Consider the following 17,372-nt stretch of genomic DNA (forward strand, 5'->3'; position numbering starts at 1 on the left):
TGCTGCATAAACATGGCTGAGTCAGCGATAACTTTCGAGGGGTGGAGGTATGCCCATTATTTTGAGTTCGTCCGAAGAATAGACAGGAATGTGACGGTGAGGTGCAAACTGTGTCCAGGCCAGATTCAGAAGCTGTTATCCACTGCTGCAGGGACGTGCACATGTACGGGCTAATAATGTTGCCCGGGCAACGGCCCGTTTGGCCTCTTTGCTTTTTTCTGTTGTGGCCAAATCAACATGATAAGCAAGCCCACAATTAGTGTTGTAGCGTCTCGCTGCGGGAAACACACTTTGTCAGCGCTGTCATCTGCCGGTGCGTTAAGACCACCGGATTTTGGAAACTTGATTTTGAGTTGTCTCATGGCAGTTAGGGTATAAGGGACAAACCAGGGGACTTTACTTCCTCTTGATATTGTCGGTTATTTACAAAAAAAACACCTAAATAGAGCCTACTTGTTGTTATTGTGCTTCTGTCTTTCTGTGCCTTTTCATCTGTAAACTCCCTCGCTCTCTTTTCTTGATCGCCCTCTCACGGGTGAGGCAAAACTGTGGCGCGCTTACACTGTATGCGCCGCAGTCTGCGTGATCTGCCTGTAGGGAGGGGCGGGCCGGCCCTGGGAGTAAAGTAACGAGTTACTTTATGTAGAGAGTAACGAAGTAGTGTACTATCTGACTTTTTTTTTTTAAAGTAATAGGCCTATGTAATATGTAATATATTACTTTTTTTTAGTAACGACCCCATCTCTGATGAGGACCTTGGGGTATTTTCAAACACATAATGAGATTTGTGATGACAGTTGTTTAAAACGAGTGTGATATTTTATTCCATTCGGGTTAATTGAAGTCGCTGAGGGAAACAAATCACGCCTGGGGAAAGTCCCATTTAGGCCCTGTGCTGTCACACTCTCCCTATCTGAGATAAATGGGTCAGTAGAGATTGGAGAAGATAATAATAAAAAACGTCCTTCCTTCATGTCCCCTCTGTGGCAGACGGGACATAGTGTTCACAGATTATGCACCAATTATACAGACGGCGTTAATAGGGTTTGAAGGGATTTACGGGGCTGTCCAGTCAAATGCATGCTTTGTGGATGACATCATTTTGATCACCTCACTCACCGGCTGACCCCCATACCTCCCAGCCTAAGAGCCTCAATCGCTCTTAAACCCCTTTACCTGCGGTTGTCCCGCGTCTCTCCGGACTGAGCCCGTCACAGCACATTTGATCCCTGATAGGAGGACACCAACACACTGCATCCCTCCCATCCTCCTCTCCTCCACAGTCGTGTTTACTATAGGTGAGATAGGCCGTATAAATTCCTCGAGTGTGCGCAGATCACATCCTCAGAGGAGAACGGAAAAGGAGGAGGAGGGAAAGCAGCAGGAAAACAAGCGAACCTAGGGGAGCGGAGCTGTGTTTACCGCTCACTGGGATAGACGCAGCAGAAGACGCTCGTTTCCAGTCATCCAGGGCGGAGAAATCTCGGTCGATGCACGGAGAAGGAGGAGGAGTGAGCGTAGATGCTGACAAAACCCGAGAAAGGGAGACATATTTCGTGATTGTTATTAGACTTAATCTTTCAATTGGAATACGCGTTTGCATTCTCCAGCGATGGACTTCAGCTGTCGGCACTGAGGTAGGACACGTTTTTTGGTTTTACATTGGCAGTCGGCGTGAGTCAGGTACAAGGAGAATGGAGGTCATCTGCACCGTGTTATAATCTTGAAATAATACATACTGTCCTTTTTTATTATTCTAGTTTAAACTGGAATTGCGTGTTTGCCTGTCAGTAATGCTCCACTGGTGCACCGCAGCAGGGGGTGCGTGGAGAAGCGATGATGCGCACAACACACATCCACAATGCACCGGCCTGTAACAGAGCGTATAGCCTCCTTCAAGCTCCGCAGCTGATACCTCCAAATAAATCAAGTGAGAGCCGGAGCAGGACTATTAGCTGACTGGATCAGTCGGATGTGAATGATTATTCCAGATTGCATACACCAGATGTGTCTCAGTGGCTCCGTTTTTCCCCTCCGTAGAAAATTATCATGACTTTGAGCTTTATGGTTGATGCCGCGTAGCCTACTACAGGCTGTGTCCGTCTTGTTTTGGACTATACATGATTTATCTTTCCATATACTATGAATAATTGATGCTTATGTACAGATGAAGGTCGTAGATTCAGGGATGATGGCTGATAAATTAGATTTCAGGATAATTGTGAGATGTCCCATGGGTGGTCAATATCATAGTCTTAATGGCATGTTAATACATTTAGGCTTGGTAATTTAACTCATATTGACATTCAAACTGGCATCAGACATGGAAAGCAAATGTAAGATACTCCTCACAACGACTAGATGAAAACATGGAGACTGATCCAGTTTCATGTTAAAAATGTTCATAATATGTAATATGCTGTACAAAAGAATGATGATACTGATAAAGGTTTTGAATTGTTTCATTATTTTACAAAGCAGGTTATGCTTGTCACCTCTAGTTTGTGCTTGTCAGTGAAAGCAGAGAAGGAGTGGATCACTTAAAAAGGCCCTAACAAGAAATAATGCGTTTTCATTCTCCATTGAGCGTGTATATGCTTTTGTCCTTGGAGAAATGACAAGCTTTGAAGAGGCTTGCAGAGCTCTCTCGTTATTATACAGCCGTCATTTGATCTCATCCATTTTAATACACCAGTGATGTTGCTCCAGGATGTAAATAACCAGCTGAGGCCCCATTCTACCTTTACGGCACTACGTTTGTAAATCATGAACATGAAAAACCTAAAGCAATTCATACTGTCATATTCTTTAATGTGTAAGGAAATTACCTAATTGAGATACTGCAATGCTGCAGCACCTATAAGGTTGCCAAGTTAAAGAGGGGGTTTTAAATGATTTGCTGTGCACTTCATCAAGTGTAGTGCTGAACTAAGGCTTTCTCTGATTTATGATCCAGACAGGCTGCTTTTTCGTCTTTTATCCACATGTCCTGAATCATGTTTCACACTCTATATTGATTTGATACCCTCAGATTTCAGACATCATGACTCATAAGTTAATATCATTGCTCTGATGCCCTGACAACCACTGTACTCTCATTTTCACCCTTTTTTCATTTAAAAAAGGCAATTTAATGTCACTTTTGATTGTTACTTCTTTTTACGACCAAATATGTGTGATATTTGCTTCATGATATTACTCATCTATGCTGATGATGAATAGTTTACTGTGTGTTGTTCACTCTTGTCTTCCTGACTCTTACATGTTCTTTATAAAAAGCTGCAAATAACATTCTGTGTGATACAACAAAACAAAAACAGTATGGGAACTATAAATGTGCGTTTATTTGATATTGATCACAGCGTCAGGGAGGTGTGGCTTCTTGTCATCCCGCTTTTTTGAGTGCTACAGAGTTCAGTGGGGCTTGTGGGGGTACATAACCACATTGAGTTCCACTTCAACTCACAATGTATTATCATTGAAGGTCCTTCTTACAGGAGGCCAAATAAATACCTCCCAGAGGTGACAAACTCAATACTTAGCTGAATCTGCTTTTATGGCTGCCAGGGAGTAAAAAAGGGATGTTTACTTTTATTTTGTATATAACAATTCCCCCCCCTTTTTTCTCCCTTCCTCTCTCTATGTTAGGCTCCCAGTTATTTCGTTCTTCTTGTGACCTAAAGCGGCATGGCGCTTCTTCACGAATCTCGTGCTCCCTCTCCTTCTCTCTCCGGATTCAACACACCCCTCTCTGATCCTCCATCCTATTGTCGCTTCGATGCCGAAACACCCTGCACCCCAGAAATGGACCTTACCCCGACCCAGTGTGTCATTCGTAACGTCCTATCTATGGCCACCGGAAGAGCCGTAGAGCCCGAGGGTGGAGGGGGAGAGGGCCAGAGCACGGGCAACAACCAGACACCAGGCGAGGAACAACAGGAGCACTTTGCCAACAGCGTGCTGAAGCTCCACGAGCATGACAGGAGTCCAGGAAGGACGGAGGGAGAGGGGCAGGAGATGGAGGGCAGTGCAGTCAGGAACCAGGCCGGTGTTGCCAGGCTACAGTGCCAGTCTACCGGAGGGTTTCTAGAAGGGTTGTTTGGGTGTCTGCGGCCTGTCTGGACTATGATCGGCAAAGCATACTCCACAGAGCACAAACACGGCCTGGATGGTAAGTCAAATCCATTTTAATAGAAACACACAAACACATCCCCACACACTGATAATAATGGTTGTTATACTTTTCTAATAAAAGCAAGCAGCAGCTCCCATTAGATTCCTGTGTGGAGCTTTGATATGCTAATTAAAGGATCTTATCCCCCGGTTTAATTACATTAACCAGTTGGTAGAGAAATGACTCCCACAAAGGCCATGTTGTAAACAAACACTTTCCTTGATGTGTAAGAGCTGAAGCACGAGAGAGACTCTCAAAGCTGCAAAGGGCTTATTTCCCCCATCCCCTGCTTATGCCCACCCCACCTTCTCCACACTACCACCCCCCAATCAAACTAGCTCCCTGTGACGCGGTGTTGTTTATGTCTGCATCCACTACAATAGCGCAGAGCTCCCCCGGGACTCCTCTGCCAAATCTGCCCCATGAATTATGCATGGCCACGCTCTGACCCTGTGCCTCTCATCTCTATTAACGCAAGCCTGACACACACACACACACACACACACACACACACACACACACACACACACACACACACACACACACACACACACACACACACACACACACACACACACACACACACACACACACACACACACACACACACTGATGTGAGACTGCACGCACACGTCCACAAAAATAACATTTTAATATCCGACAGAAAGTCAGATAAGAGGCCAAAAACAAACTTGGTAGAATAAATACAGCAGGCTTGAAGGTGGCAGTTGTATATGTCTCCTTGTCTTTAGAGCCTTCTGATATTTTATCACCAGCTTGACTTCCACATCTCCCCTACACTCCCTTCCTCCTTCCATCTCTCATTGTCTCCTTTTTACCCGGTGCTGTTATCACTCCCAGCGCATCTGCACCTCGCTGCTCCCCCCCTCCGTGCAGCTTCACAGGGAGTCACACACGCTGAGCAACCAGAGCAAAACGGTTATTATAAAAGTGACATAAATAGGGGTACTGCAACTGAATGCCTGCCTACCGTATCACAATGCCCTATTCTTAAGCTTTGATTAGAAGGCACAATGTGGCACAATTGAAAACAGGAAAGTCATCCGTCCTTTATTGATTCTCAAGGACTGTGGGGTTTTTGGTACTAAATGTCCTCAGATCTGGCGTCTTCTGATGTGTAAGATATGGTGGTATGTCTTTACTGTGAGACATATGAGAGGCTCATTAGAGACTCAATCTATCACTGGATAGCATTAATCATTCATGCCATCCTCATTAATATGATAAATGTGTCTTAATCGTCCTCCAGCGAGTCAGGAACAGCAGCAAAGCAGGCTGTATATTTTCTCTGTAGTAACCGTCTGTTTTCGGCCACATGGACCCCTGTCCACCCGTGGGGAATCCCCCTCCCTTTTTTCTCCTCTCACACACACACACACACACACACACACACACACACACACACACACACACACACACACACACACACACACACACACACACACACACACACACACACACACACACACACACACACACACACACACACACACACAAGCAGAGCTACCTCCACCATCACTACCCCTCCACCTTCCTATTCAGCGTACATCCACATTAAGCTTTCAAATCCTCCCCCCCTCCTGAGCTTTGGACCCCTGTTTTGCGTCAGCCCCACAATGGCACTAAGCAGGATTTAGCAGGCTGAGGGAGAATTACCCACCGGAGATTAGAGCTCCCTCTCGGTCTGCCTGCACACCCCGAGTCTTAGGTTAAAGTGAGGTTCAACAACCGAAAAAGATATCAACTCGGCTTACAGCTGGTTTTACTGTTACAAGTCTAACTCATCCACTCTATCTCCGTGGTGTGCTTCTTGCTACTAGCTTTAGTTTTACAGACAGCCTTTGGGGCATAACGTTTTTTTTTCAGTCTTGATTTCATTGTTCTAGTTTGTGGTACAGATTTGGTATGTATGCAACAATTAAACAAAACATGAGCTTGTTTTGTCTTCATTTTATCCATGTTGACAATTTAAAATAATAGTTTTTTATTTTAGTATAAGGGATATTTATTTTCTTGATGAGATTGAGATGACAAGATTGATGCAGAATATGACTTTGCAGAGGAAAATGACCTGTAATCCCAGCAGGTTAACAGTTGTTGCTCTGTTCCCTTTCCATATTAGACATGTTACTACACCAACAAACTCACTAACTGCTTTGCCTCCATCTTTTCCCCCTATCTCAGAGGCATGGGAGATCCCATTCGAGGAGATTTCTGACCTGCAGTGGGTTGGCAGTGGAGCCCAGGGTGCCGTCTTTCTGGGAAAACTGTACGGACAGGAAGTGGCTGTAAAGAAAGTGCGGAACATCAAAGAGACCGACATCAAGAACCTGCGCAAGCTCAAACATCCCAACATTATCACTTTCAAGTTAGTCGAACTAATCAGTTAATAGAAAACACATTCAAATACCCCAAAGAACTTTAAAGTTTCCAATGAATCACTATCAAGCAAGTCTAATATGTTCTGTATTAACAAACTGTACATGCTTCTCTACACTCGCAGAGGTATTTGTACCCAGGCTCCATGTTACTGCATCATCATGGAGTACTGTGCCCAGGGCCAGCTGTACGAGGTGCTGAGAGCAGGCAGGAAGATCCATCCCTCCCTGCTCATGGACTGGGCCATGGGCATCGCTGGGGGCATGAACTATCTTCACCTCCACAAGATCATCCACAGAGACCTCAAGTCACCAAAGTGAGTTTTATAGACCTGGTGAAAAGTAATCATGTGGTTACAGCTCTGTAATTCAACTGTAAATAATAAAGCAAACAAGTCTCTGGTTACAATTCAAGCATAGCTCTAACTTAGATGGTTTAGCTTGTTTATACTTTGTAGAGGCCTGAAGAGATTAAAACATCTATTTTATAAGTAAAAGCAAAGAATACAGGAAACAACTTACTTTTGTGTAGCAGAAATGTTCTTTTACTCCTTTTCTATCATTTTGATAATCTCCCAAACCCCCAAGGTTGGGAACCATAGCATGACAACAATACATTTATTGGCTACATTTTGATGGTATTATTAATGGTCAAATGTGTAACTTTTCAAGGCCTGAACTGCCACATCACTGGTCATATATTAAAAAAAATAAACTGATTGGCCCAATGATTGGTTTAAACTAGTTTACATTAAGTTAACATTTTTGATTTCAATGAATGAACTGACTTGACGTCTAATGTTTCCTTCCAGCATGCTGATCACTTATGATGACTCTGTGAAGATCTCTGATTTCGGCACGTCCAAGGAGCTCAGTGACAAGAGCACCAAGATGTCCTTTGCCGGTACGGTGGCCTGGATGGCTCCTGAGGTCATACGCAATGAACCCGTCTCAGAGAAAGTGGATATTTGGTAGGTGTCATAACCCTTTTACACTGTCCTCTTGCACTGGTGAACCTCTACAATTTGCCCTTATGATTTGTCTTATCTGTCATAGAATCAACATAAAATCTCATTAGGGACAGCCTACTACAGTACAGAGAGCAGGATCGTATTTCCAGAAAATCTATTGAGTATTATGTACAATATCTCATTACATGAAATTCTATATGGCCTCGGCCACATCTGATGGGTTGCCCTGTGTAAAACCCTGATCTCCCCCAGTACATTCTCCCCCTCTCTCTCCCTACATCCCTCCATCACTCTTCCTCTCCGTCCTGAAAGGAACGCTGGCTAATTTAATAATTGATTTGCCAGATGCTACAGTGCTCAGGAGAGGCTGCAATAACCTTCCAAGCCTGCGGATGGTTTGGCCCAGGGCCAGCAGTGCATTAGCAGGAGAGTGAAAATAGGATTAAAAAGCTTTTCCTGTGGAAAGAAAGCCAAGCATGAGTGTATACTGTACGGTTTTGTTTAAACTTATGTAAATGATTTGGAAGTACATGCCATGAAAAGAGTGAGTCAGAGAAAGATGTGGGAAAGACATATGTTGTATGTATTCAGTTTTGTTCTAACATTATTTGACATCTGGTACAACTCATATTCCGTCAGTTACTACGTCTGAATATATCATATAAGGACTAAGATAGCCACAGGTAGAATTGAACATAATCACATTTTATGGGGATAAAAACTAACATAACGCAATTAAACCTTTCTTGTCTTTGATTGAATACAATTCAAGCCAACTATATTTGCCCCTGCAAGGCTAAGTGAATTCAGCAACCTGCTAACAAACACATGAACACACAATTAATAGAAAGAGAAATTATCCTTAATCAAAAGATTAAAAGAAGACACAATGCTATAATCTCAAGCCTGTATATGGTACTGGCATAATTAATTATAAATCACCCAAAGAAACAACATCGTAAGAAAATGGTAGATACTGTTTCTCAGGGACAAAGGCCGACACAATTGCACCCTCACTGGCTTCAGTCAAACGTTGCATTGTATTATGTAAAATAATTATATCAAAGCAACAAATGAGTTTCATTTGGTTATGTAGTCAGTAGGCCTGTGGATTAAATTATTAAACCAAATTATTTCCATAGCAATTTAAATAGGTAAAAACCGACAACAAAACAAAATGTGGTGATTTTTATTTTCCATTTTTTTTTTATCATCCCTTGGGGGGGCGCCGAAGATCGCAGGGGGGCGCCAAAGATCATATTTAGACTTTTTTTACATATCATTGTAACGCACTACATGATTGTCACTAAAAGCCTTGTCTCTACATTACAATAAAAATAAATAACTGATTCATTAATTTGAATACAAATTCAAGTTAGTAGCTATTATAGGCATAAAAATACAGAAATGTATAATTCTTTCTTTAATAGAAATGTTTCTTCTGCCTGTAAAGTGTCCAAACCAGGCTTGTCTGGATAAGCGCATTTTTAAAACATAGTCATTGTCCATGCCGGTTTCAATTGGATTATTTGTCACAGTTGCCCCGATCAGATCGGTCTCCTCCATTTTGTGGATTATTTACGACTTTTGAATCCACATAAATACATCGGCAAAATCCGGCTTGTGTTTTAAACAGTTTAGTCCCTTTGTGAATTGTTTCCACTTGCGCCGTCCATTAATTTCTTCATACAGCGGGAATCCAAATTAATTAATCCTGAGTTCAATAACCATCAAAGTCGCTCCAATAGTGCTCCTTAATTACGCTTTCATCCTCCTTTAACAAAATACTTCACATTCATCCAGTTTGTGACAGTAGTTGTAGCGTTTTGAGACTTATAAACTTTAATTACCGCTGTTGTCATTTGGGGGGGGGGGGCTCTTGGGAAAAAAGGTTGGGAACCCCTGATCTAGACAATGTTTAAGGCACAATATCTAGAAAAGGAAGAAGCCAGTTTCATGAAGTATTCATTTCCACGTGTTGTTTAGGTGAAATGAAAAGATTTCCAAAAGGGTCCCCAGGTCTTTCATCTCAGAGCCACTGACAGAAAAGTGTTTCAGAAGAAATCAGACATGGAGTGCATATATACTGTATTTTAAGTCCACTGCATCACTTTTTTATGTAATGGCTTATTATTAAATGTTTGTGTTGCTACTTTGATACTGAATTGACAAATGGTCAATTAATTACTTTACTGAATGACATTGCGCTGTGTAGAAATAAATCATCTAACTAACAGATCATATTTAACCAGATGGTGAAACCATTTCATGCAATGCCTTGAAATCAAGTGTCTCTTCTTGTGCATTGATATCATGAATCATAAACTAGGAGATGGAGGGACTCTAAAAATACACATGTAAACACAACCTCACACATCTCCTCAATGCTGCGTGTGATGCTAATGGCACCTTGGATACTGTCACCATGGCAACTCAGGGAGTCACCCGCAACAGACTTTCCTTGGTTACCGTCCCTTTGGGCCAGCTTCCTTCCCCCTCTCTGAGCGAAGTGAGGTAGAAATGAAGCTCATCAATTAACAACACAGAACTCTAGTCAAATCAAGCATTATATTTAAATACATTTAACACCAAATATTTGACCAATTACTTTGAACTGGGAATAACCTGTTATTTTGGCTAATACCAGTGAAGCTGTTAAGCAATTCACCATTATTCCAGTGGTACAAAACTGTTATCAGTGCCAAACCTTTTCATACCACACTGATGAAAAATTATAAATAAGCTAACACATTTTCTTACACTGATACATTATCCATCAAATATAGCAGTTCTTATAAAATCTGAATCTGCAGATGTCTTTTTACAAAGTTAAGCGTGACATTTCAGTCACGCTTCCTTATCGTTCACTTCCCATCTTTTATCAATGTGTCTGAAAGTAAATGTTCCCCATCTCTGTGCAGGTCATTTGGCGTGGTGCTGTGGGAGATGCTGACAGGAGAGGTGCCCTATAAGGACGTGGACTCCTCCGCTATCATCTGGGGAGTGGGCAACAACAGTCTCCATCTGCCTGTACCGGATAGCTGTCCAGAAAGCTTCAAACTGCTCCTCAGGCAATGCTGGTGAGTGGGGGGGCAGGAGGAGGAGGAGGGAGGAGGCAAAAGAGAGATGGGGGGGGGGAAGTTTGGAGTTTTAAGAAGGCTGCAAGATTGAAGTCATTTGGGAAAGGCAAAAGAGAAGATACATTTAAAATAGAAGTAACTCTTTCTCTTAAGAAAGAAAAGGAAATATTTCTTGCATTTCTGACCAAACATTTGTCCAAATTGTCCACAGGAACTGCAAGCCGAGAAACAGGCCCTCCTTCCGACAGATTCTCCTGCATCTGGACATTGCTTCCGCAGATATCTTATCGACTCCCCAAGAAACCTACTTCCAAACTCAGGTAAGCTTCTTTTATGTCTTCCAACAGTCCCAACTGAATAGCTACTTGATGTCCAATTGATGAGTGAAATTTGCCTTTTTTATCAGTAGCTGTTTAGACAATGAAGAGAAAATAGAGAGAAATAGCAAATGGAAGAAAACAGCTCTTTATCTACTATCTCACACGCTGTACAATTTAGGGTAAATATAATCGTCATACTCATTTTCTCAGGTCACAGTATTCCTTTCCAAATACATAGACATCACATGAGCTCCGTTTCTCATAATAGCCAACCCCCTGTCAACAGCAGCCAATATCTCTAATAGTCATGTTGCTGTAAAACAACTACCATTTGTTTCCAATCCGCTGCAGTAACCAGCAGCACTGCAGCTGCACCGGGGGCCCGGGGCCCCTCGGGACCACACTAATAACACCTGTCCTTTCAATCACAACATAATATTGTGGGCACCTTGGTCTTTGTTCTTTGTCACACGTGAAGCCTTTTTCAACCTCCCATCATATGAAAGCACGATGGTGAAGGTCTCCGTGATGTAGAAGGAGGGTGTGTCTCTGACAGGGTGGGGGATGGGAAGTTAATGACAAATATGTCGGACCAATGCAAACCCAAACAAATGAAGGACAAGAGCAAAGTATAATTGTGTGGAAGATGTGTCTTTACTCAGCCATGCAGAGCCTCAGATCCATTTATAACCCGAGCATTAGACACACTGGTGCACAGAAACACACAAAATGAAAATGATTTAATTTCCTGCTAGCAGCTCCCCATTGCCTCCTCCTCCTCCTCCTCCTTTTTATATCTTACGATGCAAAATACAAACCTCTTTCACTCTCTCCACTTATCTTTGATCCTTTATTTCTCCCTGTGCCCCTTCCCCCCCCGCTTCAACCCTGCCCAGATTCTCTCCTCTCTGTCCCATAATGGATTTTTCTTGTGACGTTAGAAAGAAGTATTTGCTGCTGGAGTGTATTGATTGCTTTAATGGCAGGGCGCAGAGAGCAAAGAGAGAGGAGAACGAGGGGACTGGAGACATGGAAGAGTGCACACACGAGTCCATTAGCTTAATAAGAAGGGCATCAGTCATGCACGGACAGAAACGCACACATGTGGCACACGCACACACATGTGGCACACGCATGTACGTGCACACGCTCGTAGATCAGACTTCTTTTGTCCTTTGATATGACAGGTATCAGGTAACAGCTGTCACACTCTACTTTGGACAAGACGATGCTCACACTGCATCTTCATGTCACATCAGTTCATGTTCAGTTTCTCTGTGTATTGATCATCATCTGACAGCTTAATGGTTTCGTTATCAATGATACACAAACCCTTAATCGCTCTGCAAATTAAGAGCTTTTTTACTAGATGAGAGTGCGATAAAATGTATTCTCATTATTTATGTTTTTTTTTTTAAATATTTGTACTCAACTAAAGTCTTATTTTATTATCACTATAGCAATTAAAACCAGATGATCCGAAAGTGTAGCAGCTGGAAAGATCAAGCTGCAGAAATACATTATCTAGATTTAAGATGAAGCAGGCACTTGCTTGGTGTCCTGCTGTATTTCCCCAAGCAGCTACATGGTGATGGTAAATACAGCACTGGTAGTAGAAATATTAAACATAGCATTTGTGACATGAACAGTAATATAAGTTGTAGATTAACATTCATCTGAACCGTTCTATGTGTTTTTGTACCTGTAATAGTGCAATATTCGATACCTGCTCTGATGCATGTGTGTATGTGCTTCACCAGGTGGCGTGGAGAGACGAGGTGAGGCATCACTTTGAGCAGATCAAGTCTGAGGGGACGTGTATTCACAGGCTGGACGAGGAGCTGATCAAACGACGCAGAGAAGAACTCAGGTTAGCAAAAGAATAACAGTAAACAGAAAAAGGATGAACTTCTAAATAGGAATACAGATGTTGAGATATTTATACCACTTACAAAGTCATAAGCAAAAGCTAACTATTTAAAACTCCATACTTCGGTTTTCTTTGCATTAAAGTCTTTTCCTCTCCACACAGACATGCCCTGGACATCCGGGAGCACTACGAGAGGAAATTGGAGAGAGCCAACAATCTCTACATGGAGCTCAACGCCATCATGCTGCAGCTGGAGATCAAAGAGAAAGAACTGCACAAGTATGAAAACTGCCATCAATTTATAGGGCCTATAAAACGCATTCACCCCTTTGGAGGTTTTTATGTTTGATTGTTTCAGGGCATTGAATCAAACTGAATTTAATGGGGCTTTTGACCCTTTAATGTCAAAGTAAATCCATTCTCTACTAAATGCTTTCAAATACTCAAAACATAGTTATAACAAAAAGCAGTGTTGATAGGCCTCTATCAGTTTTCCTTATCTGGACAATAAATAGTTTTGTCAGGTTGCACTGTGATCACTTTCTTAAGCATAGCCAAAGTTATTGTTTAGAAATCACATAAACCAATGGCAGTATATTGTAGTAACTTTTTCACAATAGGAAAACTAGGGTTGTTAATATTCAAATTATTTGTACGAATAGCTTTATCCACTTGGTTAAGTAGTGTTTTGCAATGAAAGAGCTGGGAAAGGTCATCTGTAATGTGCAGTGAAGGGCCATTACGTCCAGTCACACAGGGCCACTGCATGTAACAAAGTGCTCTATTATTATTATGCCCTGCTGAGTATCCATTGCCATCCATTTAACAAGCATTTGCTTTGTGTTTGAATCAGGAGGGAGCAGTCACTAGACAAGAAGTACCCGGGCTGCTTCAAGCACCAGAGCTCCAGACAGTCGGCCTCCTCCAACTCCATGGAGAAGCTCATGAAGAAACGCAACGTACCGCAGAAGCTGCCCTCTCACAGCAAGAGGTGAGACACCGGCGAGTTTCTGAAGCCATCATAGTATATAGCTGGTGTCTCTTGAATATTATGTTAACCCCAAGACAACACATTGATCCTGCTGTCTGTATTCAAAGTGGGTCATTGATTATTCTTTTGTGCCCCTACACCTTCATTGTCCAGAAACTATTTAAATCCCACCATTCAAATGTGTGAAATGCATGCAGTAATTACACAGTTTAAAAAGTCAACAAACACACATTGTACCGCTATTTAATTAATGTTTTCAAAAAACTACTGTTCCCTGCTGTTTTACATAAGTATTTGCATATGTTGTAGGGATTTGGGGCCACAGACAGGTTGGGTGAGGTGGAAAGTAATAACTAAGGAAATGTTTTAACAATAACAGACATTCAGAATACTACCACCCCTATCCTTCCATGTATCTGGATCTCCCTTTTTAAATGTATTATTCTGTTCCTGTCCTTTTCAGGCCTGACCTATTAAAGTCAGAGGTCATCCTCCCCAAACTGGACTCTTCCATGACGCAGGTTACAATCCCCAACAAGGGCTCCACCTCGCCCGGTCGCTCACGGCGAGGAAAGCCCCGCTACAGGAAGGCCGGGAAAGGCAGCAGCGGGGACTTGGCTCAGCTGAAAGCCACTCTCTCCTCTTCATTAGCCATGGTCAACTGCACCTCATCTGTGCCCAGCAGCAAGCAGCACTTAGACCCCAGTGCCGCTCTCAGGGGGCTGCAGCATGACCTGCTGCTCAAGAAGATGTACTCCTCAAGCCCGGACCTCATTTCAACCACGATGGAGGCTGAGGACCGGAGGAAGGGCCAGGTCCGGACGGGGCTGGACAGAGTGGGCAGCCAGAGCGCCTCAGCCGGGCTGGGGGAGAGCAGAAGGACTGAAGGGACTGAGGAGGGGCCAGATGTGGGTCTAGGGACTGATGACCTGGCAGGAACCCCTCCACGCAGTGACACGCCCAGCGAGGATGCAGCTTCCATCCCTTTCTCCAGTAGCCCCGAGTCACCATGTGGCAGGGGGGCCGCGGCGGGGAGGGCGCCCGTGCTCGGGAACCCCCGGGTTTCGCACGAGGGTGAGGAAAAGGAAGAAGGGACAGTGATCACACGCTCACCCAGAAGTCAACGCCTCACTCCTGCAGCACTGCTTTACAGGGCAGCCGTCACACGCAGTCAGGTGAGCAGGCATTGTCTGAGGATGCAGTTAGGATACAGAGTGATGTCTTAGTGTGAGCCAGCCCTGAATCTGTTTAAGGGGGCAAAGATTAATCAGCAGTGAGAGGCATTGGTGACATTTTGATTTCATTTGTTGCCACATAAGACAAAAACATTTCCCTTTTCTTATTGTCTCTTGACTGCTTCACGGGTACAGAGCAGCGTCATTAGAGGTGCTATGCTATGATGAAGTACAGATAATATAAAAACATTTTTGACTCTAGTCGGCCAAAATAATGATCTTGCCTCCTTTTTTCTTCTTGTATAGATGCCTTGTTGCAAATAAAAAACCCACTAAATAGGATGCAAGGATTTCATTCAAGTGGTTAATTATTGCTTCCTGTGCATTTGTCTGTTGCTAATTCCACTTCCGGTTCAATATGCATAAGCTAAGGGTGTTTGTATGTTTCACAAATGAATTATGTGTGATGAATATGTAGAAGTAGTAAAAAGACATTGATGATTCATTCATCCCGAAACTGTCAGTCACTTTGGCTTTACTGAAAGTGGCACCGTGCAGTTTCATCAGGGTGTCATCAGGGTGTCATCAGGGTCATATCCTACCAGATGGCTCAGGAATATTAGCAAGAATGAGGGAGATAAATGTGAATTGAAACATGAAAACACCAGAGTTTCATACATGCGGTTAATTTTCTCCACAGAGACGTGGAGTGTCATCAGAGGAAGAGGAAGGAGAAGTGGACAGTGAAGTGGAGTTGCCAAGGAGACGGTAAGAGTTGTTAAACACATTGAATGTCATGATCGAAGACCTACTATTTTAAGATTTCCATCTGTGCCTCCATACAAAATTCACAAGTTACTCTTCCTAAAACATATATGAAATTACATTTTTAAAGCCAGAATAAGCAACGAAACCTGTGTAACACATAGTATGTGAATTAGCAAAAACATTATACAAGTGTAAAATATTCAGCAATAAGGTAATGGAACATGTAGCCTAAGAGACAGGATTAAGATGTTGGCATATAATTACATTTATGTGATTGTTTAACTTTAACACCCTCCTTTTTAGTATTTTTACTGTTGGTCAGTGTTTTTGGTTCACCATAATATGTTTGTTTGAAATACTTTTAAATGTATTGTTATAATTATATTAAAATATATATGTTGATGTACTCTTTTCTACATTTTCTCCACCCAGGCGTCCCCTGAGCATGACCAAGTGCCAGTCCCTGTCCACCTTCAGCTCAGAGAACTTGTCGGTGTCGGACGGTGAGGAGGGGAACACCACGGACCACTCCCACAGCGGCACACCGGACGTGGTCAGCACCAACACCGACGAGCGTCTGGACGACAAGAGCGATGACCTGCTCTCCCAGGGCTCGGAGATCCCCGCCGACCCGTCCGACCCGACCGACCCGACCGACCCAACCCAGCTGGGCTCCGACGGAATGTCTGAGAAAGAAGCTATTCTTCGCCAAGTCAAGACCCAGCTCGCTAGTAATGATCATAATTTTGAGGTAGGCTGCAAAGTGTGAATAAAATGAGAATTCACACTATAGTCTGAGATAAAGAGGAAGGCAATAGGTCAGAATCGGCTTTTGTAGCCAAAAGGTAGTAGTACTAAAAGGTTTTGCTGTTCCAACCTTAAAGGTCACCTATAATGCAAAATCCACTTTTTCATGTCTTTCATACATAAACATGTGTCCCCTCTGTGGAAAGAGATTCTGAACATTTCAGAGAAAAAGATTTGCTCACTTTTTGTCCTGATCCATTTATTTTAAAACCTGTCTGAAAATGAGCTGATCAGATTTTGGCCACTTTATGTCATAACGATTTTTTGGCTTGTGTAACCATTAGCCAATCACCAACCAAGGTAACACCCGCCCACCTTATCACCTGCATCTCCTCCTAGAGCACCATTGTGTTATTTTTAACCAAATATCTCGCAGAGGGGAGTGGCTCCTTCTTTTCATCTAAATTAACAGACAGAGAATCAGCACTTTTGAAACAGGGCTGAAACAGAGGGGTTTATGGGATGCGGCAATGATCTGTTTGGAGCCAAACACTTCAGAGACATGTTTTGTATATATCTGAGACCTGTAATATATTGATGATAATAGGGGACCTTTAATGAATGATGTTTTTTGTTCAAACCAGGCCCTGTATGATGACTCGGACTGTGACAGTGCAGAGCTGGATCATTCAGGCAGCGCAGATCCAGCCCCAGCCCCGGCCCCAGCCCCAGCCCCGGCCCCGGCCCCAGCCCCGGCCCCAGCCCCGGCCCCACCTCCAGCCAACTGGTGAAAATCCCCCTAAACCAACTCAAACTCCTGCAGATCCGGCCTGAGAATGTCTCTGTTATTCTAACAGACCTTCAAATGCATGAGTCA

The 17,372-nt window shown here is 43.1% G+C and overlaps 1 protein-coding gene across 1 annotated transcript; it reads left to right on the plus strand.

Moving 5' to 3' along the window:
- The first annotated feature begins 1,362 nt into the window (after positions 1-1,362).
- Positions 1,363-17,286, plus strand: LOC117446350 (mitogen-activated protein kinase kinase kinase 12-like). Its single transcript, XM_034082513.2, has 14 exons — positions 1,363-1,637; positions 3,649-4,171; positions 6,380-6,563; positions 6,699-6,890; positions 7,386-7,544; positions 10,466-10,624; positions 10,836-10,944; positions 12,705-12,814; positions 12,977-13,093; positions 13,668-13,805; positions 14,269-14,980; positions 15,681-15,748; positions 16,181-16,499; positions 17,140-17,286. The coding sequence occupies exons 2-14, from the start codon at positions 3,688-3,690 to the stop codon at positions 17,284-17,286; spliced, it is 2,898 nt and encodes a 965-aa protein (XP_033938404.1). The 5' UTR covers positions 1,363-1,637; positions 3,649-3,687.
- The last annotated feature ends 86 nt before the right edge of the window (positions 17,287-17,372 follow it).

The sequence above is a fragment of the Pseudochaenichthys georgianus genome, chromosome 5 (assembly GCF_902827115.2).
Source record: "Pseudochaenichthys georgianus chromosome 5, fPseGeo1.2, whole genome shotgun sequence".
In the NCBI taxonomy this organism is placed as follows: domain Eukaryota; kingdom Metazoa; phylum Chordata; class Actinopteri; order Perciformes; family Channichthyidae; genus Pseudochaenichthys; species Pseudochaenichthys georgianus.